The 24,919-nt window shown below is 39.9% G+C and overlaps 3 protein-coding genes and 1 pseudogene across 3 annotated transcripts; 2 read left to right on the top strand and 2 right to left on the bottom strand.

Moving 5' to 3' along the window:
* The first annotated feature begins 164 nt into the window (after positions 1-164).
* Positions 165-6,084, top strand: LOC137186874 (uncharacterized; annotated as a pseudogene).
* Positions 6,085-8,383: 2,299 nt separating this feature from the next.
* LOC137186873 (extracellular calcium-sensing receptor-like) lies at positions 8,384-12,773 on the top strand. The gene is made up of 11 exons (XM_067595905.1): positions 8,384-8,649; positions 8,804-9,015; positions 9,196-9,287; positions 9,526-9,705; positions 9,835-10,023; positions 10,134-10,676; positions 10,859-11,068; positions 11,184-11,307; positions 11,627-11,820; positions 11,967-12,248; positions 12,351-12,773. Exons 1-11 carry the CDS (start codon positions 8,384-8,386, stop codon positions 12,771-12,773), a joined length of 2,715 nt encoding a protein of 904 aa, XP_067452006.1.
* Positions 12,774-13,643: 870 nt separating this feature from the next.
* Positions 13,644-17,776, bottom strand: LOC137186751 (extracellular calcium-sensing receptor-like). Its single transcript, XM_067595802.1, has 9 exons — positions 17,568-17,776; positions 17,034-17,328; positions 16,798-16,884; positions 16,278-16,547; positions 15,967-16,170; positions 15,605-15,871; positions 15,158-15,385; positions 14,925-15,048; positions 13,644-14,858 (listed from the first exon to the last, which is right to left on the bottom strand). The coding sequence occupies exons 1-9, from the start codon at positions 17,774-17,776 to the stop codon at positions 13,954-13,956; spliced, it is 2,589 nt and encodes an 862-aa protein (XP_067451903.1). The 3' UTR covers positions 13,644-13,953.
* A 2,365-nt stretch (positions 17,777-20,141) lies between these two features.
* Positions 20,142-24,091, bottom strand: LOC137186750 (extracellular calcium-sensing receptor-like). Its single transcript, XM_067595801.1, has 8 exons — positions 23,892-24,091; positions 23,337-23,631; positions 23,089-23,175; positions 22,561-22,830; positions 21,882-22,157; positions 21,431-21,658; positions 21,220-21,343; positions 20,142-21,141 (listed from the first exon to the last, which is right to left on the bottom strand). Exons 1-8 carry the CDS (start codon positions 24,089-24,091, stop codon positions 20,231-20,233), a joined length of 2,391 nt encoding a protein of 796 aa, XP_067451902.1. The 3' UTR covers positions 20,142-20,230.
* Positions 24,092-24,919: the final 828 nt, after the last annotated feature.

Genomic DNA, 24,919 nt, shown 5'->3' with positions numbered 1-24,919 from the left:
AAATTTGCAAACAGGCAACTGTAATTAATCAATTAATTGTCCATCATGTAGTCATTTAAAATAAAATGTGGAGAAAGTGATAAGATAGGACTTAGACAGGGGACAGAGTAATTGAAACATTATGTAATAAAAAGATTTTGATACAATATATATAATAGTCGTTCATGTGGATCAACCCACGCAAGGCAACCAGCCCTGACAGCATCACTGGACACGTCCTGAAGGTCTGCAGTCACCTGTTGGCAGGGGTATTCACAAACATATTTAACCTGTTCCTCTCCCACTGGACTAGCCCCATCAACTTCAAATCCACCACCATCATCCCCATCCAAAAAACAGCAGAGAGCGGTGTTCTCAATGGCTGGTGCCACAGCCCTCACCCCCATAGCAAGCCAGAAAGAGAAGCTCATTAAATCCCTCATCTGCCCCGTGCTCCCCCCCCACCCTCGACCCCCTGCAATTTGCATACTGTCCAAACAGAAGCACAGAGGCTAAAGACCTGGCTGCTTTTTCATGAACAGGTTTCTGTCCATTTTTTGTGAAAGTTTTGGTATAAAAACATTTAACAAAATCCACAAGATTCTGCCTCATTTCATTTTAATTAGTTACCATAAAATCCTCATGCTTCAAACCATACTCTCTGCATAAAGTACATATGTTTCCTGACCACAAAAAAGACAAGAACACTTTTAAGATTTTTATTGAACGACATTGACATCACATCAATTGAATTTACCAGGAATGACACATTCCTTAGCCCATTGTTTGATTGACCACAACACTCAGTCTGTACCATACAGCAGCTACGGTATAATGATTTATTGACTGTATATCTATTCTCTTATTTTTTCTATTATGGCATTATGGTAGCTATGATCTGCAAAACCTTGAAAACAACATACAACCTTGCACACAGCCTCCCATTTCCCCTCTGTGACACCTCACACTATATAATGGGATATAATTGCTTGTGAAATGATGAGGTAAAGAAATTGTACACCTGTGGCTCATCAGCACCTCCTTTCCTTAACCATCCAGAATTAAGTGTGATGTAACTTATTCCTTTGAGATGGCAAAGATGGTGCCTTGGTGTGGTAACTTAGATGAACATAGAATAATACAGAGAGAAAGAGAGCTAAAATGAGATAAATATCAATATCTGAAAGAGATACAAAGATATCAGTATTTGTCCTGCATGTTGTATATTGAAAATGAGGATCCAGTTTATGCAGTTTTGTATAAATGTATTGTACATGTGAAACAGAAAAGATATATAGTATGTCAGAAATGGTATCCAGACTTGTTTATTCCAATCTTCCATTGTCACAGTTATATGTTCATATACAAATGGTCATTTAGTAACCTGAGCCAAGAAGTAATTGAAATGGAGTCTGTTTTTCCAGTTTAGTGGAATGATCTTCTTTGCTAGTATAGCAGAGTTTAGGAACTTCTTTTTTATAGCTGTAGTAGTCTTTATTGTTGTCAGGTCTCCTAGAACACAGAGCTGTGGGGAGAGGGGGATGTTGAGGCCAAGAATCTCCTCCAATTGTGAGATATTATGTCGTCACATATTGTGTGTAGATAGTTGTCTATTTTTAAGTTTAAACAGAACAGAGAACCAACTGATCCCATTAGAAAGATGGAAGTGTTGATGAAAGTAGAGGAGCAGGGGCAACCATCTGTCACCATCTTATCACTAGGGTGAGAGCTGGTTCTTAAAACGCTTTGTTAAACCATCTGAAGCCCATAGCTAGTCAGATGGCTAGCATATGTGCATGGTCTGTAGAGCAGAGGAGGTTGTTGACTACTACCTTCTAAGGATCAGATCTTGGGAGCCTCGGTGTCCCCCTCTAAGTCTGTCTTGCAGAGGCTGATGGTTGCCAGCCCGCAGGAATACATGACTGTGGAAGTCCAAGGACAGATAATCAACACAGGGCTATTCTAGCCTTGTATGAATGATAGCTGGTGAAAAAGGTTGGGAAAGGCTCAGACCTAGTTGCTGAGACGCAGCTTTCTTAGCTTCTAGCTAAGCTGATGAAACAGCATATGGTAGCAACTGGCCAAGCCACTGCCTTCTTCTATGTGGTGAGGCATCATATCTGGCTGCTCCAGTCACAGGTGTAGGGGGAAGACCAAGCATGTTTGCTAAGGCTGCCTGTGTTGCTATCTGCCATGTTTGGGTCAGATGTGAACATGATACCCAAGCTCTGGTGATGGTGGAGGTGCTTCAGCAAAGCCATGAACAGCTCCACAGGCTGGGACGCTGCAGATGACTTCAGATGATTTTATGGTCCATTCGGACACCAACTGGCACCCACCCTACAGAGGGTCAAGGTGGAAGACGTGAACCTCATCTTGGTGGCCCCAGTTGGCCACAGATTGGGCCAGATTCTCAGCAATTGGACCACTCTTTCGATGACACCAAAGGGAGCTGGCTGGAGTATGGCCGGACCTGTTGTATAGGCCCATGGAACTGCATGTTTTCCTCAGGGGCTCAAGGTTTAAGTCTGGGCCTCTGTGAGGGCCAAGTTATGACTAGTCTGTGGTTAGCACTCTGCAGGGAGCCCAGGCTCTGTCACTTAGGGCAGCGTATTCATATCAGGCAGTGTTTCAAATATGCCATTATTTGAGACAGGTGGACAATGCCATCTTATTTTCTAGTGTGCATATATAGAACACATCTGCATACACAGACTGCTGATTGTGGAATGTATTGAAGCACATCGGCTGTCTACATGTAACTCTGGAAGCTGTCTGCATCCATATTGATTTATGAACAAAGCTTCAGGTCTTGTCTGAGTCCCACACCGGAAATTTAATTCACCTCTATTTTAGTGGTCAGAAGGCCCATATCTGAGAGGCTGAGAGATCTGAGAGACTATAACTATCGCACTGGCTAGATACCATTGAGATATGTGAAAAAATAACTGTTTTGATTTTAATTTACTTCCCTATGATGGTAAATTGGGTCTTTTTTATCTTCACTCTAACACAGTCTCCTCTTGAGTTTCCTTTATTATATGAATTCAATTAAATGTAAACTTAATTTTGCTTTAAAAACATTTTCCAAAAAGTCTTCATAGTTAAGTTTTACTCAAACAAATGTGTAGCTAGGGGCCGTGGTATGAGAGGTGTAGCTCTGTTTTTTTTGTGAATCACAGTGGATTCATTTATCAACTAAAAGTCAAAGATGAAAATCTTATTCTATTGGGATCTTTGTGGTCACTGACCTTAGGTTCCTGTATTTCACACTCATCTCACCCAATCATTTTATTATTGTTTTGTTGTTGTTTTTCCTCCATGGGCTTTACAGCTGTTATAAATACCCAGAACAACATCTATGTTGTGCAGAGCAGGAGGGGTGTGTATCATAGTGTAGATACGTTGTCAGCTGTCAAAGCAAGTTGTGTCTGTTGTAATATACAATTTGATATTAAAAATTGCTGGCTTTACAGGTGACTATCATATGGCTGGAATATTAACTTTCTCCTATTGCATTAAGGGGCATTTGATCTAATTTGACTTTTCATTGCAGGAACAGTTGAGAGTTTTTGAATTCATTGTATCTCTAATTTATGTATATTTTGCCAATGAGAAACCAGTTATCTAACTGAGTATACTGTACATATTTTAAGTGTACAGGACCTCTGCATCCATGTCTTGGTTCTCCTGGCTCTTCACTCTTTGGCCTTCTTCAGCCTTGCCCCTGCTCCTTGTGGGGCTTGCGGGCAGACAGCTAGGGCTCAGGATGGGACTACAGGTGGTTCAGACACCGACCTGTTCTCGGTTGGGTACACTGAGTAACCAGGGTCTGTTCCAGGATGGAAATGTAGTCATTGGTGGGCTCTTTAATCTTCATTACCAAACTCCAGCAATAGATCACAATTTCACTCAGCTGCCACACTGGAAATATTGCACTGGGTAAAACTCTGACCTGCATTGTTTATTGCAAATACTGTATAATACATATGCATATGTATATTTGACAAACACATGAAGAATAATTATCTGTATCTTCTCTATTCCCTATGCAGCTAACTACTGGTTCATTTTCTTGTTAAAATATGTTGTTATAAATGCTTATCCAATAATGACAAAAAATGATTACCTATAGTATATACAGTGTATTACAGATTAGTGGCTTCACAATCAATACACTATTTTGACTGTTGTTTCTCCGATTCCTTCTCTCCTTTGGTCTCAGTTTAGAGCATCTTCCATTACAGTATATATATGCTATGGTGTTTGCGGTGGAGGAAATCAGTCCAACCCTTCTACCTGGTCTTAGCCTCGGCTACCATATTCGTGATAGCTGTGCCCTACACCCTTGGGCTACGCAGGCAGCACTGTCACTAGTTGATGGAGACAGTACCAGCTGTAATTCAGCAACCCCTCCAGACTATTCTGCTGGCTACGGAGAGGAAATCAGAGAGAGGAGAGGTAATAAACCCTGCTTCACATGCACCTGATGGGCATCTTTTCCTATTAATAACAAGTGAAGGAAATGATTACAGCATAAACACGGTGTTGTGTTTGAAACATAACTGAGACCCATTTCCATGTAACTAATGTCTTTATTTCATTATATCTTATAATGTCATCAGGTGATCGGCCTGTTCCTTTGATCATTGGTGGTGCCTCATCCATAACAGCTCAGATACTCTCCAGAGCCACTCTCAAAATGAGATTGCAATAATCTTTATTTTTTGTCTTTTAGATGAGCTACCAGTCCAGCTGCCCCTGTCTGAGTGACAGGTGACAATTTCCAAACTTCTTCAGGACCATCCCCAGTGACATTTACCAAGCCCGTGCCATACGTTTCAGTTGGACCTGGATTGGAGCAGTGGTAGCAAACAATGATTATGGCCATGTGGCAATAAAGGTGTCATATCAGTAGTAGAAGAAATATTATGGCATTGATACAAAAATCTACATAAATATTAAATTAAATGCTTTTGTCTAATCTTTTTGTTCTGTTCAACTGTAAGGTTTTTCAGGACGAGACTTGGTGTGTACCAATTTATTTGTGCCAGTCCATCGAGTAGATGTTGAGACATTTCAAAGAAAATGTGAAAGGTTTCTCATGCTAGTGGACAGGTCAGAGAATCAACAAAGTCATGGCAACCCATCTGATGGCTGAAATATTTCAATCTGGGCCAACAGCCAGAATGACACTGTCATTCCTTAAGCCACCCCGCTAGTGTGGCTGGCAAAAAATACTTGAAATAATCAGTTTATGAATAAATCATTGACTGTTCATGTGTTTGTCTTTTTTTTAAACAACCTTTCTCTGATTTTAAGGTTCGAGCCAACAACTCAGAACTGAGCTTCCTGCTTCTTCTGTCACTGAAACTCTGCTTCCTGTGTTCACTGGTTTTCATTGGTCATCCATCAGTCTGGTCTTGTCGGTTTTTGGGATCAGTTTTGTACTTTGTGTTTCCTGCCTCCTGGTCAAGACCATAGTGGTTCTGGCAGCGTTCGGCTTAGCTCGGCCTGGTGATGAAGCCTTGATGAAGTGGTTTGGTCCAGGCCAACAAAGAGGAAGTGTCTGCCTCTTTACCTGTCTACAGGTCAGGGTTGGAAATGCACTTTTTTCATGATAAAATTATTATTATAGCATTTTACATTAACCTGACATTGTGCAATGCTTTTTTTAATCTAGATTTTCATCTGTATTATTTGGCTATCCCTGAGTCCCCCGGTGCCTCGACTGGACTTGGCTGTCCCAGGGTTAAAGGTTACCCTGGAGTGTGCCATGGCCTCTGTGGTGGGCTTCTCTCTGGTTTTAGGTTACATTGGCCTGCTGGCCTGCACCAGTCTCCTCTTGGCCTTCCTTGCAAGGAAACTCCCCGACAACTTCATGAGGCCAAACTGATCACCTTCAGCATGCTGATCTTCTGTGCTGTTTGGGTAGCTTTTGTTCCAGCTTATGTTAGCTCTCCTGGCAAATATGCAGTTGCTGTGGAGATTTTTGCAATTCTCACCTCCAGTTACGGTTTACTGTTCTGTGTCTTTGCTCCAAAGTGTTTCATCATTCTTTTGCGGCCTGAGAAAAACACTAAGAAACACTTGATGGCCAGGTAACACAGATAAATTAGAATGCATACTGTGACTTGGTTGATGAGAGTGAGAGTGATGTTAATTAAATAACAACTGAAGGCCATCTAAGTTATCATTTCCTTCCAGTTTCATCCATTTACATTTGAATTACAGTACTGTGTCTTAAGAAACAGTAATTTTCTGTCTGATTTTCTTGAAATGTGACATATCCTTTAATATTATATATACAGTACATACAATACATTTGGTTTTTTGATAATGTCAAATATATTCACATAGACAACTGAATACTTTGTGTTATAAACAGCATTTTATATATTTTTCCAACTAATTAAAATATATAACATGCACGTGTTTTACTTCAATATTCACAAATATTACCAATGTTGCAAACCATCTGTACCATCAGAAAAAAGACTGGATAAACTTAGATAAAAGCAAGTGAGGTTGTATATTTGGTTTTTGAAGTTATGCTACTGTTTTGCTGAGATTACAGATTGTGTCACAAACCTTGGTTTTGAATTTTGAGGGAATAAAAGTTCTGAGAGGGAGTTATATCAGATTAGGATTATATCAGACTAGAATACAACACAGAAACAATCATATATTGTAGGGAATGTAATAAGTGGGTGGTCAGACTGGGGGAAATTACATGGAACTTTATGATTTCATATTGGAGTTATTATAAAACGTGTGGGTAATACTTAAATAATTATTACAACATTGAGATTCATATATCTGAATTCATAGTTATGGAGCCTGATGAAAAAAACCTGGTTTTGAGGCCTTGAAGCCGCACATTTGCAGTGGTCTCATTTACAAGGCCCTCAATTATAAATAGGAGAGTTTTAAAGCAGTATACCACCATGATGTCTCAATTGTTGTAGAACACATACAGATCTTTGGCCTTTTACCCCTCTAAATAAAGTTTCTGTATAATCAATCTGGCTTTTCAAAGTTCTGCAAAGAAAGAGGGATGGGAAACAATAATAAAAGAAAATTTACCCAAGGAATTAAGTGAGAGTCTTGCTTGAAGGGAAGTATGACCAGAGGGCAACATCTTGCTTAATCAATTTAATAGTATCAAAATAACTGATCTTACTAAGATGGAAAGAGGAAACATTTTTTATCCCAAAGTAATAAACAACATCAATCTGAACATGGTATGAGGGAATGGGCACAGATTGAGTAGCTGTTTTGTTGAGTTATAAGACCAGATGTTGACCAAGGTCTATTGTGTTGATATTAGATAAACAAATGTAACACATCATCAGCATAAATTGTATGATTTGTGATGTTAATGGTAATGGGGGAGATATGTGGATTTATTGTACAAACTTGTGCCAATTATTCTAATGCTAATGTGAATCCAACTAGAGAGAGCAAACAGCCTTGGTGTATCCCTCCATGAACTGTTAACAAGGCTATGGTCTGATTAAATTGATGATTTGTAATTTCGGATGCAAATGCCTTTCCCCTTGGCTAATGTCGTGTTGTCTTGACAGAGATCTTAGCAGCAGCTCCAGCGATGCATTGACAGTTTTTTTAATGAATGTAATTTAATGACAATAGTTATTAATATCCATAGTTACATTCAAGTTGATTTCAGTTTTAATGGCCTAATTGTGGCAGTTTTATGCCAACCTTCCATGCACCTCTTCAAAAAGGAGTACCTGCATGATCTTTATTAAAAAACCTGGTCTTGGCCCCATTTCAGCTTTTGCTTGTTTTGCTTAGAATCTCTTTTTGTGCTTCATACTTGTCTTATCATGTCTGTATCACAGTAAACACCCCAGCTAATACAGGCAGGCCTGAAAAGTAAGAACTAAGAGTACATTAGCTTGTACCTTCACACACCCTCCACTTCTACCACCTGCGTACACAAACACCAATCAGTGGCAATTATGCTATTGTTGTTTTACTGTCACTCTTGAGAGGAGTGATTTGGAGTTATGTGCATGTGCCATTGTGTTTACTTGCTTGCAATAAAGGCTTCACATCTATTATAAATATCCAACAGTTCACCAGTTAACAGGAGAGTGGGTGGGGGGCAGGTCACAGTGTAGAGAGCAGTTGCCAATGTAAGTTATATCTTCTGTATGAAAATTTTAATTTGACCTGCAACTTGTTTTGCTCTACAGGTGGATGTCTTACAGGGAAAATATTAATTTTTTCTTATTGTATTTGTAGAGATTTGATCAGATTTTACTCTGTCTATGCATGAACAGTTTATAGATATTGAATTTATTAACAATGGGAAACAAGCTACCTAACTGAGTATACTGCACTGTATATGTTTTAAGTGTCCAGAACAGCTGCATCGATGTCTTGGTTCTCCTGGTTCTTCACTCTGTGGCCCTCTAAAGCCACATCCCTGCTCCTTGCGGATCTTGTGGGCAGACAGCTGGGGCTTAGCGTGGGACTACAGGTGGTTCAGACACTGACTTGTTCTCAGTGGGGTACACCGAGTGACAAGGGTCTGTTCCAGGATGGAGATGTAGTTATTGGTGGGCTCTTTAATTTCCGTTACCAAACTCCAGCTATTGACCATGACTTCACTCAGCTACCACACAACAAACCTTGCGCTGGGTAAAACTCTGCTGTTAATAATGAGCTTTTTTCATATTGCATCTCTTCTTTTTGATATGCCAAAACTATTCAAAATCTAGAAATCTTTACTGTCTTTACAGTCAATTCAACAGTTTAAATGACACGTCTCTCATTTGTTCTCTCCTGTTCTCAGTTTAGAACATGTTCCTTTACAGTATATATATGCTATGGTGTTTGCGGTGGAGGAAATCAATCATAGTACAACCCTGCTACCAGGTGCGAAGCTGGGCTACCATATACATAACAGCTGTGGACTTCCCCAATGGGCTCTCCAGTCAGCACTGTCGCTGGTTGGCGGAGACAGCACCAGCTGCAATTTGACAGCTCCTCTAGATTATTCTGCTGGCTATGGAGAAGAAAGTGGAGAAAGGAGAGGTACTTATACCTGTAGCTTTGTTATGTGTTTACGAAAAACTGATGATGACTGCAAAATGAATGCACTGCTGTGTTTAAAACAGATGCAAACAGTGTTTTTCATGCAACACACTCTTTATTTAATGACACATCTTTTCATGCCCTAATCAGGTGGACACCCTGTTCCCTTGATCATTGGTGGGGCTTCATCCACAACAGCCCAGATACTCTCACGAATCCTGGGGCCACTCTCTGTACCTTTGGTGAGTTTTGAATACAGCATAAACACTGTACTGTAAATTTTATCCTTAGTTTGAAGGGGTTGGTGCCGTTTTTCATCTCACTATTTACAATCCCTGCTTAACTGTACATTGCAAGAAAACAATACCAAAAAATTTGGGGACAAAGACAAATATTGTGGATGGAAATCAATTTAAACATATTTACTTCCTTTAAAGTACTCAAAATTATTAATAATGTGACTTTTTTTGTGTATTTCAGGTCAGCTACCTGGCGAGCTGCCCCTGCTTGAGTGACAGGCTCCAGTTTCCAAACTTCTTCAGGACGATCCCCAGTGACATTTACCAAGCCCGGGCCATTGCCCAGCTTGCAATTCGCTTCAACTGGACCTGGATTGGAGCAGTGATAGCAAACAATGATTATGGCCATGCAGCAATAAAGGTGATTCCATTTATAATGTTTATTGTTGAGAAAATTTCACAGTATCCATAAAACATATACTAATGAGTACAAAATATAAATACATTTCATTCATGTGATCTATATGTGCTTTTTACTTGTATATGTTAGGTATTTCAGAAGGAGATTCAGGGGGCAGGGGTGTGTCTGGCATTTGTAGAGACTCTGCGAAGGGAAAACATTGTGAGTGATGCCAGACGAGCAGCACTCACAATTCAGGCCTCGACTGCAAGGGTGATTCTGATCTTTGCCTGGTATACAGATGTGAGGGAACTGTTTCTACAACTGGCCAAGATAAATGTGAGAAACTGAAATAAATGTGCTATTCTTATTTTAAAAACCTTTATTATATTTATTTTATTTTATGATTGTTATTATAATTAGCTTGTGTGTCCTTTTGCTGTGACAAGGTGACTGAAAGACAGTTTCTGGCCAGTGAGTCTTGGAGCACTAGTGGTGATCTTCTCCAAAATCTTGCCACCTCTAAAGTGGCAAGTGGTGTTCTTGGTGTGGCCATTCGAAGTTCACCTATGCCAGGATTTGGAAATTATCTCAGAAGTTTGAACCCATCTCACCGTCCTGACGATGAGTTCTTCAGAGAATTCTGGGAGCAGGTGTTTGGATGTAGTCCTGAGGGCACTTATCACTCTTCACCACTCCAATCTGTAACACCTCGACAAAGATCTAGCCGTCCTTCAAATACTTCTACTTCATCTTTTCCCAACACACCTCTTCAGAAAGCTTTTCTACCACTGTGCAGTGGGACAGAGTCCCTGGAGAGAGTGCAGAATCTTTTTACTGACATCTCCCAGCTAAGAGTGACATATAATGTCTACCTTGCTGTTTATGCTGCAGCCCACGCTCTTCACAACCTTCTCTCCTGCCCTGACACAGACAGCCCTCCCAGAAACAACTCCACTTGCTCATCTCCAAAAGACATCAAACCCATAGAGGTGAATAGGATTATAAACCTTTCCCTGAGAAAAGAAATGTAGCCTTTAACAACCTAATTGTAAAGTGTTACCACCTACGCTTCTAAAATTCCAACTTCAAATTTCTAATTTTTTCTCATTATTTTACACAGGCTTTGTCAGTTACAATGTGAGCAGTTTCCATATTTTTTATTATTTCACAGCTGTTGCAGCACTTGAACAACATGAACTTCACCACTCCACAGGGGGAAATGTTCTTTTTCCAAGGGGCCGACACTCTAGCAAAGTATGACCTTATCAACTGGCAGAAAACTCCTGAGGGCTCACAAAAACTAGTTTTGATTGGTCACGTGGACGGATTTGATCTGCACCTTAATGAATCAGCTATTCAGTGGAGCACAGGATCTTATCAGGTAGTTAAAAAGATAAATATTATTGATTCAGATCTATAACAAAATTTCTATTCATTGCATTTTTGCTGTTCGTTGGAAGACATTTATTTTGTCCTTGGAAATATTTATTATTTAGGTGCCTATTTCAGTGTGCAGTAACAGCTGTCCCCCAGGGACCCGAAAGGCCAACAGGAAAGGCGAACCTGTCTGCTGCTTTGACTGTATCCCATGTGCTGAAGGGGAGATTAGTCACAAAACTGGTAAGGAAATTAATCCATAAGATAACAGAAACTTATGTTTGCAATTTTAATTTTCACCTTTATGTGAAACATGAGAAACTCCTGACTCCTTGCTTCCCAAATGAGGTGAGCCTGACTCATGACCCTGTCTGCTTTAAACTTTTCTGCACTTTTCACCTTTTTCCTTTCCTTTCCTTTCCTTTCCTTTCCTTTCCTTTCCTTTCCTTTCCTTTCCTTTCCTTTCCTTTCTTTCCCTTCCCTTCCCTTCCCTTCCCTTCCCTTCCCTTCCCTTCCCTTCCCTTCCCTTCCCTTTCCCCTTTCCACTGTTTTCCTTTCCCAGGTTCCCTTCACTGTGAGCGTTGTCCACCTGAGTTCTGGTCCAATGATAAACAAACTGCTTGCATCCCTCGCCAGCTGGACTTTCTTTCCTTTAATGAAACCTTGGGCATTACTTTGACAACAGCAGCTGTGTCTGGCGCCATTGTGACAACAGCTGTATTTGTGGTATTTCTTTGTTACCGACAAACACCTGTGGTGAGAACACAGTAGTTATAGTTGTGTATTGTTAGGTCCATTTTCTACAAGCTTGTTACAATGTAAAATTATTACATTAGTGAACAAAATATCAGGTTAATCTGAATGTTTGGCTTGTCTTTGTGTATATGACTTATCACTTTTAGGTTCGAGCCAACAATTCAGAACTGAGCTTCCTGCTTCTTCTGTCACTGAAACTCTGCTTCCTGTGCTCACTGGTGTTCATTGGTCGTCCATCAGTCTGGTCTTGTCGGTTCCAGCAGGCAGCATTTGGGATCAGTTTTGTACTTTGTGTTTCCTGCCTCCAAGTCAAGACCATAGTGGTTCTGGCAGCGTTCCGCTCAGCTCGGCCTGGTGCTGAAGCCTTGATTAAGTGGTTTGGTCCAGGCCAACAGAGAGGAAGTGTCTGCCTACTTACTTGTATACAGGTACAGATGTGCTTTACTTTAGATAAAATATTTGCATAATTCTTGGTATGCCAAATTATACATCAATTCAATTATATTTTAACAATACTTATTTTTATCCAGGTTATCATCTGTGTCATATGGCTGTCTCTCAGTCCCCCTGTGCCTCGACGTGATCTGGGTTTCAAAGGGTCAAAGGTCACTCTGGAGTGTGCCATGACCTCTGTGGTGGGCTTCTCTCTGGTTCTGGGTTACATTGGTCTGCTGGCCTGCACCTGTCTCATCTTGGCCTTTCTTGCAAGGAAACTCCCCGACAACTTCAATGAGGCCAAACTGATCACCTTCAGCATGCTGATCTTCTGTGCTGTCTGGGTGGCATTTGTCCCTGCTTATGTTAGCTCTCCTGGGAAATACACTGTTGCTGTGGAGATTTTTGCAATTCTCGCCTCTAGTTATAGTTTACTGTTCTGTATTTTTGCTCCAAAGTGTTTCATCATACTTTTGAGGCCTGAGAAAAACACTAAGAAACAGTTGATGGCCAGGTAGCACAAATAAATATAATATTAACATTACATATCAAATTTGAGCAATGTTCACTATACTGCAATTGTTTAGGTCCTTTTAGTTGTCTTTTCAGTTTGCATGCATTTATTCTATTAATTCATTATTGTATAATTAAATTAACAATAATTGTTTATTGTTATTGATGTATCTGTATCTTCTGGACATTACCTGAAGACCCTAGCTATAATTAGTGTTGATATTAAACCTTGCAGCATAAAAAAACTGCCCATATTTGTTTTTTGTGTTGTAGTCTGTGAAAAAGACCAGTCAGTCATTCAGTAATTACAGAGTAAAAGCAGGTTCCAGTTGTCTGTTAAAGGTTATTTGCACTAGGTTTTGTTGTTAATTCAGATCACAAATTTTGCCATTTATTCAACGTTCTTGTTAATGAAAAGTATCCTTATCAGTTTCCCACCACATATATGTTTACTTTATTACCACACGTAATGCCCACACTGATGTTATATATGTAAGTTTGATGATGATAATTAATAACAATAGATCCTACTATGTCTAGCTTTTTAACTCACTTTCTGGCCAGACTTTCGGAAAAAAGATCTCCCCATTCTCTGGATTTTAAAATACTTTTGCTCGCAGCTTTCAGCTCAGATACTTGTATTAGGTATATTTAATTTGATCAATGTCGGCTTCAATTCCTTTGTACTCAAGAAAAGTAATAGAAAATTGCTTATTTTACTGTAAAGACAATACTTCGCAGATTTTGTTGCTGTTGATGTTTTGTGACTTAGGAGCTGAGAGGAGGTTTTTTTTTTCTTTAATTTGTGTGTAAAAAAAATGCACATAACACAAACAGTTTCCATAATTTATTCAGGGAATGTGTTATACCATTTTTATTCACATGGAAGTCTATCTTACACCATGGAAAATCACAAAGAAAAAAGACAAAAGGTTCTTTGCACTTAAACTGCATTCTGAAAAAACAAAAACAATCATAAATCATAGTATTTAATAATTCTTAACCATAACTATGTGGGGTTAGATATTTCATATTCAAATACATTTTTGGCATCAGCTCTGCTTTTCAGATACTTAACATTGCTTTTATGATTAACAATTTTACTGCTCGTATTTATGTATTGTACTATTATATAGAAACCAAGGACTCATTCTGTCTTATGAAATAAAGTGCAGTTTTTATGACTCAGTGCATTCGACCCATGATTGCTTTCTTTGTGTTTCTCTCTGGTCTCAGCAGAATTATGAAACATTTGGGGCCAAACAGTGCCACCAAGAGGCCAAAACTGGAGGCCAGGATGGCAAATACCTCCACTGCATCTGCATATTTGCCTGGGGAGTTGACATAAGCAGGGACAAACGCCACCCACACAGCACAGAAGATCAGCATGCTGAAAGTGATGAGTTTGGCCTCATTAAAGTTGTCTGGAAGATTCCTTGCCAGAAAAGCTAACAGGAAGCTGAGGATTGCCAGTAAGCCAATATAACCCAGCAACACTGCAAACCCAACAGTGGACCCAACTACACACTCATAAACTATCTTGTCATTATGGTATTGAGTGTTCTTATGAGGAGCTGGTGAAGAAGAGACAAGCCATGTAGTGCAGATTGCTGCCTGGATAGATGTAAGAGCCAGAACTGTCCCTCTCTGCTGCACAGCACCAAACCACTTCAGAGTAGCTCCACCTCCTGGTTTGGAGGCCTTGAACACAGCCAGAACCACCATGGTTTTCACCAGGATACATGAGACACAAAGCACAAAGCTGATCCCAAATGCTGCATGTCTCAGCTGGCATGTCCATAGTCTGGGACGGCCGATGAACAGCAGTGAACACAGGAAACATAGTTTAAGTGACACCAAGAGCAGGAAACTCAGTTCTGAATTGTTGGCGCGTACCATGGGTGTGCTGCGATGATATATGAAGATTCCCAGGACAACAGCACAGATAGATGTGCCCAGCAATGATGTGGTCTTCAAGCAGATTCCGAGAGGCTCATGGTAGGAGAGAAACTCAATTTTCTTAGCCACACAATAGTCACGCTGGGGGTTGGACCAGAAATCTTCTGGACAACTGGTGCACTCTGTAGAGTCTATGAAAATAGGGAAGTGTTTAGATGTATATTTGTGAAATAAAATATTTATAAATAAACACCCACCCGTACTATTGCTGATCTTTCCCTCAGAACAAGGGATGCAGTCAAAACAGCACTCGGGTTGGCCCTTCTTTCTTGCCTTGCGGGTACCTGGAGGACAGCTCTCACTGCAAACTGACCGGGGTGGCTGTAAGATGAAAAATAAATATCTTTCATTCTATACTATTATACACTGCTAAAATTGAAAATGGATCAACTGTCAAAAAGAGAAAGTTCGGTGAAAATGGAGAATTGACCTCTTTGGATTGAAAGTTCCAGAAGATTTTGTCCTCATCAATTGTGAGCTCTTCACCTTTCAATGCTGACTTCTTAACCGCACCCACATTCTGAACTTTTGTTCTTCCATCAGGGAGCCACAGCCAGTTCATGATATCATATATTGGTAAAGCATCACCATTCTCATCAAATGACACTTGATCACCAAATGGTGTGGTGAAGTTGACCTTTTGTAAATAATACACAAGCTATGTAAATCAGAATATGAGACAGAGGAAAAGCAAAGAGTATAGATGAAAAAAAGTGAATTCACAACACTGATAATACTGTATTTTCAGTCACAAGATATTGTTTCTTCACTGGTAACCCTATCCAATGTTGTCACCCAGCAGTGGGGAAAACTGCAAGAAATACTAGAGCACAGGATTTAATCACGTAAAAATGTCAAGTGTAAATTGATATCACACCTGCCATGGCTCTAATCTTTGCAAAGTGGCACAGCTGTGCCTGCTGAAAGGCCCTCTCCCTGGCACACACTGCAGCATGTCATCAAGGGCGTAAGCCAGAGCATACACAGCCTTGTACACATTATACTCAGGCCTGAGATTAGAAAGATCCAAAAACTCAGTATCCACATTCTCTAGGTCCTCATCTCCAGTGCATATTGCCCTCCCAGATTCCACCCAACCTGCTGGAGGTGGTGCAAATCGGCACTGAAATGTGTGTTCCCAGAACTGATTTATCTAAAATATATTCAAAACAATGTGTTATACACAGTGACAATATACTATTGGAAATTCAAGATCAGATTGCAAGGTTAAACTTTCACCATGTTTCCATAACTGTTGTTGTGATGTAGGTCAGGACGTATTCTTAATAGGAAATCCATGAGGCCTGGTATTTCTCCTCGACGGATGGCGATGCCCAGTGTGCCACCCAGGTACGGCATGAGATCAGGGGTCTGAAGCACAGCAGCTGCTGTCCAGGCTTCACTTGCAATCCACTGGCGGCCTGTCACATTCTGCTTTACCACCTGTGCAATGATTTATACCAAATATATAAGTTCACACTTAAAGTATGTGTCTAAAATTCTGAATTACACATGAGTCATGGAGTCATGCTTAGGCTTAAACCACCAACCTCTTCCATGAGGTAAATCATGTGACTCTCATGTGCAAATACGATGACCACACGAGCTGTGGATTTTTTCATTATATCCACAATCCTGCCTAACTCAGCGGGGTCATTGCCCCAGGGCAAAACCTCCAAATAGGCTAGACAACCTCCACCAGACTGAGCCAGGTCAGATTGGAAGGATTGGGCAGCATGGAGTCCATAGTCATCATCACTGACCAGCAGACCTGCCCAAGTCCAGCCGAACCGTTTTAGAATCTGAATCATAGCACGCACCTATTTGAATAGAGAGTGGAGGGATTAGTGTACAGGCTGGAATATCATTTTAGTGCAAAACCTGCTAAACAGATGGACCAGGTTCAACTATTGCCTTTCAGCTTTGTTATCTGAGACTATACACCTCCATTCATGACACAAAGAATGTGACTGGTCATATACAAGAGGAATAATTGTGTCACTGCAATACAGGTATGCTAACTGCACATGATATATTTTATCTATTTTCATTTTGCTGACAGATGTTCACCTGGAAAGCATCACTTGGGATCGTCCTAAAGAAGGATGGAAACTTTTGCCGGTCACTCAGGCAGGAACATGTGGCAAAATAACTCACCTGTGAAGGACAAAGACTGCACATCCTAAACACATTCAAAGCCTTCACTGGCACTTTCAACTTTTTAAGGTTGATTATTCCATGTTTGCAATTGAAATAAATTTTGAAATTCAATAAAAATCATCCAAACTGGAAGGCGGAAAACTTACCATTGGCACTCTGTACAAACCCAAGATGGTGGAGATGGCAATAGAACGTGTGGAGGAAGAATCACCCACAATCCCCAGGACTGGAGGGGCTCCTACACAGCTCTCGTCTAGCATAAATTCCTCCTCTTGACCACTGACTAATGACAATGCTGCACGGAATCCAATTCCTAGTTTGACGCAGTTATCATACAGACTGTATCCCAGAGTCACATTAGGCAGCAGGTTGGAATTTCTGTTGATCTCATTAACAGCAAAGGCCATGGTCTGGGCCTGCCTGAATCCTAGAACATCAAAACTAACAAAAAATGTTGCAATTTATGTATTAAAAAAACAAACTTGTTTTACACATAATTTTTCAAACAATTAAGCCAGTTGAATAGCAATAATTATTATATATAATTAAAAAAAAACATTAAGACTGCAAAAATGTAATATGTTTAAAATGGGATAAAAACACAATGTAATTATTATTATTCAAAAAATGGGACTGATTTACCCCAGTTCCTTCTTTTTGCTTCTTTCTAACAGACTCACCCATGACAGGTAGGCTCTTGTGGTTCTGAGGTAAAAGACAGATCAGGAAAGACAGAAAAGAAGTGGATTTCAAACAGCCCACCCACTACCACATCTCCAGTCTTGTGCATCCCATTGAGATGAAACTGTCCCTGTAACTGGCAGGAGGAGGAATAAAGAGTGGAAGACACAGCAGAGGAAACGTATGAAGACAATAACATGAAGTACATGAGCAAGGGTAAATCTAGAAATGCCCACATGACTTTCCTCCTGTTAACTCCTTTTCTAAACCTAGTCATTTAGTTTTATCGCTATGTCAACCCTTTTTATTGACTTGCAGTATAGTTTAATCTTGCACGTACCACCCATTAGGGCAGGAAAAGAAGTAGGGGCAGGGCCTAAGATGCATTTCATTTCAAAGCGATTTTGTATTAAGTCAGAATTAATGTGTGCTCATTTAATAACATTTCACCAAAGTCATGTCAGCAACCATCCCACCCCATATCAAATTGTAGATAACAGTAATGTCTGAAAATTGCATGTCAATCAACTCAGTGTGTGACTATAAAGTTTGTTAAATATCACATTAAGTAGACTTTTTCATATGTATATTAAATTAATCTGATTAATCTGACTGCATCACTTCCCAATAAAACACACATTTACCTGCCACTTTGCAAATACCTGAACAGTTAAATGTATGTATCAGAAGAGCAACTGTGTAGTGAGGATAACCACATATCTTTGTGGGGACACTTAACTGCTTAAATCGGCCCTTAGTGTATTGACTCTACTATTGCGCAGTCAGAGTTTACTATGTCCACTAGAGGGTAGCAGCATACTTAGACATTTGATGTCTCAGTATATTGATTCCCATCCATTTTTCACTGCTTCTCTGCATCTTTTTGATTGAGGGTTATTGCATCTGTCTGGTATTAAGCATAAAGTAACTTGAGAGATATCAGATATGTTCAGTTGTGTACAAACATGAATGCACCCTCTTAGATCTTTGTCTGTCCAATGAGCAATGGTATAGGCTTTCTAGTTTTGTTTGTCAAATATACATGATAATATTCATATATACACCCTCACACATAGCTCAAGTAATGAAGCACAATATGGTAACTGTCTATGATTACAGGCTGAGCCCTCTGAAGGGGCCTTATTGGTTTACCTCACCACATTTATGCTGAGTACATTCATATATATACTCTGATCTTACTCTATTGTGCCTCACCTAAAATATAGCAAAATACTAAAACCATGGTTTTGTCTAAAACCCATAGATATCTTATTTAGGTGGCATTTCAAGATAAGAAAAACAACTTGCAACTTGAGGTAACATCCCCTAAACTAATGCCTAAATTAAAGCTTTGTGAAGAAGGAACCAGAAGATAAAATGCCGTAAATCAAACTCAAAAACAATCAGAAAATGCTGACATTGTTGAGATGGATAATATGAATTTGATAGGCAGAAACTTAATCAGTCTGAATTTTGAAGTTAATTTCAATGAAGATGTTAGAAAATAATTATAAAAATGAATACAAAAATACAGAAACTTGCTCTCCTGTATAAAAAATATTCTGTATAATGTCTGATCATAGCAGAGTCATGGTTTACAGAACTGATTTGTGTTCAGATTGCCTGTGTGACACAATCGACCGCCCAATTTTGCTGAGGCCACTTTGGCTAAAGTTTGTGGACTAACTTTAGCATATTATTCTTTTGAATTTGAGGAGGGTTTTGTTATTTTTATTGATTTTTTTGGTCACTTTTCTGAGAGGAAATACGATTTCTACCATACAGTAAACATAAGAGTTCTGGGGTTTATTTGTAAAATTGAGAAAACCTTTGAGGCATTGAAGGCATCCTGGTAGGCATTGTCACTAGTGTTTATATGTTAAAGCTTAGTTTGTGTGCTGTGTACAAGTCTAAAAAACTGTCCTTTGGTATATTTTATTTCAGGTGTTAGGTGTGGTTGTTGTTGAAATAATGAATTAGGTTTCATTCCATAATTTGTCTGTATATTGTTCAATGAATACTTTTCTCTTCATGTTTTGATACAATGAGGTCCAACACTTAACTATGTTTAGTTAATGTTAGAGTGAGTTCCCACAATGAACTACTGGCATTAACACAAGCTTGTTGTGCTCATCCACAATGTAATCCCCCTCGGAACAAGTGTAGTGATTTTTTTTCAGTGCAGATGTATTTCCCATTGTGCTACCACTGGGAATAGGTAAACTGATGCTCTCCTAACTGTTCCACTGGAAAATAGCTTCCTCAGAACAAAAGAAGTAATAGAAGTGATCTTTGAGTACAACAGTAACTGGGTTGGGGATGATCATTTTTTTATCATTTAAGGTTGGAAAGTTGGATGCTGGAGCCAAATCTATCTATCTATGTAAAGTGTACAGTAATGTAAGTATACAACATTCCTGTGTTCACCATTGCTAGTGAAACTGCACTCAAATTGTTCAAACAGTTCAAAATGTTTTTTATCTTTCAAATCCAAGGAAATGTAAGAATAAATGATGAGGAAAAAACTGCAAGAATCATTTTTTTTTGATCATTCTTTATTGTGTCTGGTTTCCTCTGGTGAAAACTACTTCTAAATTCAGAATATAGACCAGATCAAATTGGTTGATACATTTTGTGCTACTCTGCTAAAGTGCTACTTTTATCACTTGGTTGTGCCTCGACCCATGATTGCTTTCTTTGTGTTTCTCTCAGGTCTCAGCAGGATTATGTAACATTTGGGTCCAAACAGTGCCACCAAGAGGCCAAAACTGGAGGCCAGGATGGCAAATACCTCCACTGCGTCTGCATATTTGCCTGGGGAGTTGACATAAGCAGGGACAAAGGCCACCCACACAGCACAGAAAATCAACATGCTGAAAGTGATGAGTTTGGCCTCATTAAAGTTGTCTGGAAGATTCCTTGCCAGAAAAGCTAACAGGAAGCTGAGGATTGCCAGTAAGCCAATATAACCCAGCAACACTGCAAAACCAATTGTGGACCCTACTACACACTCATAAACTATCTTGTCATTGTGGTATTGAGTGTTTTTATGAGGAGCTGGTGAGGAGGAGACAAGCCACGTAGTGCAGATTGCTGCCTGGATAGACGCGAGACCCAGAACTGTCCCTCTCTGCTGCATAGCACCAAACCACTTCAGACTGGCTCCACCTCCTGGCTTGGAGGCCTTGAACACAGCCAGAACCACCATGGTTTTCACCAGGATACATGAGACACAAAGCACAAAGCTGATCCCAAATGCTGCATGTCTCAGTTGGCATGTCCATAGTCTGGGACGGCCGATGAACAGCAGTGAACACAGGAAACATAGTTTAAGAGAGATTAAGAGCAAGAAACTCAGTTCTGAATTGTTGGCGCGTACCATGGGTGTGCTGCGATGATGGATGAAGATCCCCAGGACAACAGCACAGATAAATGTGCCCAGCAATGATGTGGTGGTCAAGCAGATACCCAGGGGCTCATGGTAGGAGAGAAACTCTGTTTTCTTAGGAGCACAGTGGTCACGCTGGGGGCTGGACCAGAAATCCTCTGGACAAGCGGTGCACTCTGTAGAGTCTATGAAAATAGGAAAGGTGTTGAGATACATGTATATATTTTATCTCCAAACTACAATATTTAAAAATTAACACCAACCAGTCATATTGCTGATCTTTCCGTCTGAACAAGGGATGCAGTCAAAACAGCACTCGGGTTGGCCCTTCCTTCTTGCCTTACGGGTACCTGGAGGACAGCTCTCACTGCACACTGACCGGGGTGGCTGTAGGAAGAAAAATAAATATCTGTCATATTGCATTATTTAACCTTACTATAGTGAATTATTCATGGTCCAAAGAGCAGGGGTGACCTCTTTGGACTGAAAGTTCCAGAAGATTTTGTCCACATCAATTGTGAATTCTTCGCCTTTGAGTGCTGACTTCTTAACTGCACCCACATTTTGAACTTTTACTTGTCCATCAGGGAGCCACAGCCAGTTCATGATATCATATATTGGTAAAGCATCACCATTCTCATCAAATGACACTTGATCACCAAATGGTGTGGTGAAGTTGACTTTTTGTAAATAATACACAAGCTATGTAAATCAGAATATGGGACAGAGGAAAAGCAAAGAGGACAGGTGAAAAAAGGGATTCACAACACTTGTAATACTGTATATTTAGTGACAAGATTTGGTAGTGACAAGATCATTGATAATCCTATCTATTGCTATCACCCAGCAGTGGGGAAAACTGCAAGAAATACTAAAGCACAGGATTTAATAATATAAAAAGCTCGAGTGTAAATTGATATCACACCTGCCATGGCTCCAGTCTTTGCAAAGAAGCACAGCTGCGCCCGCTGAAAGGCCCTCTCCCTGGCACACACTGCAGCATGTCATCGAGGGCATATGCCAGTGCATACACCGCCTTGTAAATATTGTACTCAGGCCTGAGGTTAGACACATCCAAAAGCTCAGTCTCCACATTCTCTAGGTCCTCATCTCCAGTGCATATTGCCCTCCCGGATTCCACCCAACCTGCTGGAGGTGGTGCAAATCGGCACTGAAATGTGTGTTCCCAGAACTGATTTATCTGGAATATATTCAAAACTATGTGTTATACAGAGTGATAATATAGTGTTCTTGCAAATACCACATCAGATTGCAAGGTTCAACTCTCACCATGTTATTTCCATAACTGTTGTTGTGATGTAGGTCAGGACGTGTTCTTAATAGGAAATCCTTGAGGCCTGGTATTTCTCCTCGACGGATGGCGATGCCCAGTGTGCCACCCAGGTACGGCATGAGATCAGGAGTCTGAAGCACAGCACCTGCTGTCCAGGCTTCACTTGCAATCCACTGGCGGCCTGTCACATTCTGCTTCACCACCTGTGCAATGATTTATACCAAATATATAAGTTCACACTTAAAGTATGTGTCTAGAATTCTGAATTACACATGAGTCATGGAGTCAAGCTTTGGCTTAAACCACCAACCTCTTCCATGAGGTAAATCATGTGACTCTCATGTGCAAATACGATGACCACACGAGCTGTGGATTTTTTCATTATATCCACAATCCTGCTTAACTCAGCTGGGTCATTGCCCCAGGGCAAAACCTCCAAATAGGCTAGACAACCTCCACCAGACTGAGCCAGGTCAGATTGGAAGGATCGGGCAGCATGGAGTCCATAGTCATCATCACTGACCAGCAGACCTGCCCAAGTCCAGCCGAACCGTTTTAGAATCTGAATCATAGCACGCACCTATTTGAATAGAGAGTGGAGGGATTAGTGTACAGGCTGGAATATCATTTTAGTGCAAAACCTGCTAAACAGATTCCACAATGGACCAGTTTCAACTATTGCCTCTCAGCTTTGTTATCTGAGACTATACACCTCCATTCATGACACAAAGAATGTGACTGGTCATATACAAGAGGAATAGTTGTGTCACTGCAATACAGGTATGCTAACTGCACATGATATATTTTATCTATTTTCATTTTGCTGACAAATGTTCACCTGGAAAGCATCACTTGGGATCGTCCTAAAGAAGGATGGAAACTTTTGCCGGTCACTCAGGCAGGAACATGTGGCAAAATAACTCACCTGTAAAAAAAAACAGAATATACATCCTACACAAATTCAAAGCTTTTACCGGCTCTTTCACCTTTTTAAGGTTGATTATTCTGTGTTTAAAATTGAATAAAAGTTTAAGTCCAATCAAAATTATCCAATATAATCATTAAATGGTAAGGCATAAAACTTACCATAGGCACTCTGTACAAACCTAAGACAGTGGAGATAGCAATAGTAGGTTGAGAATAAGAATCACCCACAATCCCCAGGACTGGAGGGGCTCCTACACAGCTCTCTTCTAATATAAATTCCTCCCCTTGACCGCTGACTAATGACAATGCTGCACGGAATCCAATTCCTAGTTTGACGCAGTTATCATACAGACTGTATCCCAGAGTCACGTTAGGCAGCAGGTTGGAGTTTCTGTTGATCTCATTAACAGCAAAGGCCATGGTCTGAGCATGTCTGAATCCTAGAACATCAAAACTAACACAAAAATACCACAATTTGATACAGTAACTGTAAAAAGAGGTACATATTGCACAAGGAGCATATTTTGCAAATAATTAAATCAGCTAAATAGCAATAATTATTATACTTAAATTGAAAATTGACTGCAAATAACTAATATGTTTAAAAGGGATAAAATGTAATTATTTTAGAATATCTGTTTTTCAAGAATACATTCAAAAATGGGATTGATTTCACCCAGTTTCTGCTTTTTGCTGCCTTACTGACAGACTCACCCTTGGCAGATAGTCTCTTGTGGCTCTGAGGTAAAAGACATGTCAGAAAAGACAGAAAAGAAGTGGACTTTAAACAGCCCACCAAGAACCACATCTCCAGCCTTGTGCATCCCATTGAGATGAAACCGTCCCTGTAACCGGCAAGAGGAGGAATAAAGAGTGGAAGACACAGCAGAGGAAACGTATGAAGACAATAACATGAAGTACATGAGCAAGTACAAGTCTAAAAATGCCCACATGACTTTCCTCCTGTTAACTCCTTTACTGAGCCCAGTCATGTAGTTTTATTTCCATGTCACCCCTTTTTATTGACTTGCAGTATAGTTTAATCTTGCACGCACCACCCATTAGGGCAGGAGAAGAAGTAAGGGCAGGGCCTAAGATGCATTTCATTTCAGATTGATTTTGTATTGAGGCAGAATTAATGTGTGCTCATTTAATAACATTTCACCAAAGTCATGTCAGCAACTGTCCCACCCCATATTAAGTTGTAGATAACTGTAATTCTGAAAGCTGCATAACAATTAACTCTGTATATGGCTATACAGTTTGTTAAATGTCATATTAAGTAGACTTTTCCATATCTATATTAAGTTGTACTTAAATTCAGTCTGATTAATGTGACTGCATCACCTCCCAATAAAACACATATTTATCTAACAGTTTGGAAAAATCTGATCAGGTACATGTATGTATCAGAAAAGCCACTGTGTAGTGATGATAACCACATATCTGTGTGGGGACACAAGCAGATCTTAGTCTGTTGACTCCACTATTGTGCAGTCAGAGTTTACTAAAATGTCCACCAGAGGGTAGCAGCATACAGAGACATTTGATGAGAAAATATTGCATTATCATCCATTTTTAACTGCTCATCTGCATCTGTTTGTTTGAGGGTCATTGCATCTGACTGGTATTAAGCATATATTAACTTAGCAGATATCAGATATGTTCAGTTGTATACAAACATGAACGCACTCTCTTAGATCTTTGTCTTTCCAATGACCAATGGTATATACATGATAGTA

This window comes from Thunnus thynnus, chromosome 7 (assembly GCF_963924715.1).
Source record: "Thunnus thynnus chromosome 7, fThuThy2.1, whole genome shotgun sequence".
NCBI lineage: Eukaryota > Metazoa > Chordata > Actinopteri > Scombriformes > Scombridae > Thunnus > Thunnus thynnus.
This window is presented reverse-complemented; position numbering and strand designations above follow the sequence as displayed.